This window comes from Taudactylus pleione, unplaced genomic scaffold (genome assembly GCF_031769625.1).
Source record: "Taudactylus pleione unplaced genomic scaffold, aTauple2 ptg002575l, whole genome shotgun sequence".
Classification (NCBI taxonomy): domain Eukaryota; kingdom Metazoa; phylum Chordata; class Amphibia; order Anura; family Myobatrachidae; genus Taudactylus; species Taudactylus pleione.
Genome location: NW_028286954.1, coordinates 87,501 through 92,500, shown reverse-complemented (window position 1 = coordinate 92,500; position 5,000 = coordinate 87,501). Strand labels below are relative to the sequence as shown.

The 5,000-nt window shown below is 48.1% G+C and overlaps 1 protein-coding gene across 1 annotated transcript in view; it reads left to right on the top strand.

Annotated features, from left to right (window-relative positions):
• The window catches only part of AGTRAP (angiotensin II receptor associated protein), a 29,468-nt gene extending 26,245 nt beyond the window's left edge, over positions 1 to 3,223 (top strand). The window contains exon 5 of the mRNA XM_088466151.1: positions 2,553 to 3,223. Coding sequence (XP_088322277.1) covers positions 2,553 to 2,647 — 95 coding nt within the window. The 3' untranslated portion in view covers positions 2,648 to 3,223. The remainder of the gene's footprint in view (positions 1 to 2,552) is intronic.
• The last annotated feature ends 1,777 nt before the right edge of the window (positions 3,224 to 5,000 follow it).

Sequence of the window (5,000 nt, the reverse complement as noted above, 5' to 3'; positions counted from 1 at the left end):
CCGCTAATAACCTATTCTATAATACACCTGCCGCTATTAGCCTATTATATAATACACCTGCCGCTAATAATCTATTCTATAATACATCTGCCGCTAATAGTCTATTCTACAATACACCTGCCGCTAATAATCTATTCTATAATACACCTGCCGCTAATAACCTATTCTATAATACACCTGCCGCTAATAGTCTATTCTAGAAAACACCTGCCGCTAATAGTCTATTCTATAATACACCTGCCGCTAATAACCTATTCTATAATACACCTGCCGCTAATAACCTATTCTATAATACACCTGCCGCTATTAGCCTATTATATAATACACCTGCCGCTAATAATCTATTCTATAATACATCTGCCGCTAATAGTCTATTCTACAATACACCTGCCGCTAATAGTCTATTCTAGAAAACACCTGCCGCTAATAGTCTATTCTATAATACACCTGCCGCTAATAATCTATTCTATAATACACCTGCCGCTAATAGTCTATTCTATAATACACCTGCCGCTAATAATCTATTCTATAATACACCTGCCGCTAATAATCTATTCTAGAAAACACCTGCCGCTAATAACCTATTCTATAATACACCTGCCGCTATTAGCCTATTCTATAATACACCTGCCGCTAATAATCTATTCTAGAATACACCTGCCTCTAATAGCCTATTCTATAATACACCTGCCGCTAATAATCTATTCTATAATACACCTGCCACTAATAATCTATTCTAGAATACACCTGCCGCTAATAATCTATTCTATAATACACCTGCAGCTAATAGTCTATTCTATAATACACCTGCCGCTAATAATCTATTCTATAATACACCTGCCGCTAATAATCTATTCTAGAATACACCTGCCGCTATTAGCCTATTCTATAATACACCTGCCGCTAATAATCTATTCTAGAATACACCTGCCACTAATATCCTATTCTAGAATACACCTGCCGCTAATATCCTATTCTAGAATACACCTGCCGCTAATATCCTATTCTAGAAAACACCTGCCGCTAATAGCCTATTCTATAATACACCTGCCGCTATTAGCCTATTCTAGAATACACCTGCCGCTAATAACCTATTCTATAATACACCTGCCGCTAATAATCTATTCTATAATACACCTGCCGCTAATAGTCTATTCTATAATACACCTGCCGCTAATAATCTATTCTATAATACACCTGCCGCTAATAATCTATTCTAGAATACACCTGCCGCTATTAGCCTATTCTATAATACACCTGCCGCTAATAATCTATTCTAGAATACACCTGCCGCTAATATCCTATTCTAGAAAACACCTGCCGCTAATATCCTATTCTAGAAAACACCTGCCGCTAATAGCCTATTCTATAATACACCTGCCGCTATTAGCCTATTCTAGAATACACCTGCCGCTAATAATCTATTCTATAATACACCTGCCACTAATAGCTTATTCTATAATACACCTGCCGCTAATATCCTATTCTAGAAAACACCTGCCGCTAATAGCCTATTCTAGAATACACCTGCCGCTATTAGCCTATTCTAGAATACACCTGCCGCTAATAGCCTATTCTATAATACACCTGCCGCTATTAGCCTATTCTAGAATACACCTGCCGCTAATAATCTATTCTATAATACACCTGCCGCTAATATCCTATTCTAGAAAACACCTGCCGCTAATAGCCTATTCTATAATACACCTGCCGCTATTAGCCTATTCTAGAATACACCTGCCGCTAATATCCTATTCTAGAAAACACCTGCCGCTAATAGCCTATTCTAGAATACACCTGCCGCTATTAGCCTATTCTAGAATACACCTGCCGCTAATATCCTATTCTAGAAAACACCTGCCGCTAATAGCCTATTCTATAATACACCTGCCGCTATTAGCCTATTCTAGAATACACCTGCCGCTAATATCCTATTCTAGAAAACACCTGCCGCTAATAGCCTATTATATAATACACCTGCCGCTATTAGCCTATTCTAGAATACACCTGCCGCTAATAGCCTATTCTAGAATACACCTGCCGCATATTTGCAGAACAGCCCTGAACCTATTTCCCTATTGTTTAACAATTTTTTCCCTTTTTTTTTTTTTGCACCCCAATATTTAAATACATTTTTTGGGGTGTCCCTATTTTTTTTTTAAACTTTTTTTGACACAGTTCTTTTTTAAATGTCATTCCCAGAGGTGCAGGCTATTTTTTTTAAGCCTGCACCCCTAAACCCCAATTCTGCACTTTTTTTCGACACCTATTCAATGGTGAAAAGTTATCCCCATTTTTTATCAAAGACTTTTTGAACCTGCGATAAGTCTGAAATTGAATACGGTGTAAAAGTAAAACAAGTGATATTAACGCAAAAACTATGTTATCGCACCCGTATTGAATACCCCTATCAGATTCTAATATGTTCTACATCCGTATATCAGTCATCACCCTCTTACACAGGGCACGTCATACATCAGAGCAGTATAGTATGTATGGGTCAGTATGTGAATGGAAGTGATGATCATACAATGTGCTCTCTCCCCTCTCAGGTTACCTCACGGTCTCACGAGATCGCAGCACTTACCAAACAATCGATCACCCGGATACATCGCCTGAACCAGACAAGATTCCCTCTCGTTACTGAGGAATGAACGATGCTGTCTCTGGCATTGAGCTGTAAACCGAGGCGTAGGAGCCGCCATGGCGAGGTGTCCCGGGTGGTCCCTGTACCGATGCTGCATGGCTACGGTCTTTCAGCCTAGACTCTTGTTACACCGTCCTTTATTTCACCAGTGTCCTACACACAACCGGGGAGCCATGTTCTTGGCCAAGCCAACGCTCCGGGAGCCAGAGACGACATGGAGGTCTGAGAGTACAAGATGTCCGTTCTCTCCCTCCCCCCCCCCCTCCACCTCCGCCCCCCTCCACCTCCGCCCCCCTCCACCTCCTCCCCCCTCCACCTCCTCCCCCCTCCACCTCCGCTCCCACCTCCGCCCCCTCTTCCCCCCTCCACCTTCGCCCCCTCCTCCCCCCTCCACCTCCGCCCCCTCTCCCTCCTCCCCCCTCCACCTCCGCCCCCTCCTCCCCCCTCCACCTCCGCCCCCTCCTCCCTCCTCCACCTCCGCCCCCTCCTCCCTCCTCCACCTCCGCCCCCTCCTCCCTCCTCCACCTCCGCCCCCTCTCCCTCCTCCACCTCCGCCCCCTCTCCCTCCTCCACCTCCGCCCCTCTCCCTCCTCCACCTCCGCCCCCTCTCCCTCCTCCACCTCCGCCCCCTCTCCCTCCTCCACCTCCGCCCCCTCTCCCTCCTCCACCTCCGCCCCCTCTCCCTCCTCCACCTCCGCCCCCTCTCCCTCCTCCACCTCCGCCCCCTCTCCCTCCTCCACCTCCGCCCCCTCTCCCTCCTCCACCTCCGCCCCCTCTCCCTCCTCCACCTCTGCCCCTCCTCCCCCTTCCACCTCCGCCCCCTCCTCCACCTCTGCCCCCTCCCCCTCCTCCTCCTCCGCCCCCCCTCCTCCCCCCTCCACCTCCTCCCCCCTCCACCCCCCTCCACCTCCTCCCCCCTCCACCTCCTCCCCCCTCCACCTCCTCCCCCCTCCACCTCCGCTCCCACCTCCGCCCCCTCTTCCCCCCCTCCACCTCCGCCCCCTCTCCCTCCTCCCCCCTCCACCTCCGCCCCCTCTCCCTCCTCCACCTCCGCCCCCTCCTCCCCCCTCCACCTCCGCCCCCTCCTCCCTCCTCCACCTCCCTCCTCCACCTCCGCCCCCTCTCCCTCCTCCTCCGCCCCCTCCTCCACCTCTGCCCACTCCTCCCCCTTCCACCTCCGCCCCCTCCTCCACCTCTGCCCCCTCCCCCTCCTCCTCCTCCGCCCCCTCTCCCTCCGCCCCCCTCTGCACTTTAAGTTACTTCCTTTTGATTTTTATTCTGTGAAACCTTATTCACTCCAAAAATGTGATTTCATGGGGTGGAATTCTGATTACTGCCCCAGTCTGTTCTGTTTTCTGTAAATGCTTTTGTACATTTAAATGTTATTTAAATTTGCAATTTATTCACTTCCAAAAAAACACCCCTGCTGCCCCTAATACCACAGAAATGGCAGATACCCGGCATTTGCATGTCAGGTTTTCTGCCAAGTTACGTCTGATACTCCTTTCACCCAGGAAAATGAAAATCCCGGGTAATTCACTAATTTGCTAAACAACTATCCCGGGACTTAATTCCCGGGTCTAGGACGGTGGACCCTGCAAAAAACCAGGGTTGGAGACCTGGACATTTACTCCTGAGATGACCCTTTCGCACGGGGAAAAATCCCGGGTTGTTTAGCAAATTGTCAGGTAAAAGTGAGTTACCCGGGATTTTTATTCTCGGAGTGAAAGGGGGATTAGGCGTTTAGTGTTTTGCTCTGTAGATATAAAGTATTAGGACTGCTGTACCTGTCATACACTGCCATAGTAATATATGACACCTGCCTAATATCCAAGCTGTGTACACAACATATTGCAGTGCGCCCCTCGTATACACACAGCGGAAGCAGCCATTTTCTCTTCATAAGATTGCAGCAAAGCCCAGGAGCAAGTAACATGGCGGAGTCACTCTGTGCAGCGAGACACTGTGCCCGCAATCTGATCATTATTACCCAGCGGCCTCCCTGAGTGTCTGCTCACACCAGGACTGGCTCCAGTCATGTGACTATTTCCTAGCTAGCTGATAGGCTGCGTTCACACCAGTCCTGGCTCCAGTCATGTGACTATTTCCTAGTTAGCTGATAGGCTGCGTTCACACCAGGACTGGCTCCAGTCATGTGACTATTTCCTAGTTAGCTGATAGGCTGCGTTCACACCAGTCCTGGCTCCAGTCATGTGACTATTTCCTAGTTAGCTGATAGGCTGCGTTCACACCAGGACTGGCTCCAGTCATGGCAGCTCTTACTCTGTGTAGGCAATGATCTAGAGACTTAGAATTCTTCCGACGACTTTTAATGGGATATAAATTATTCACA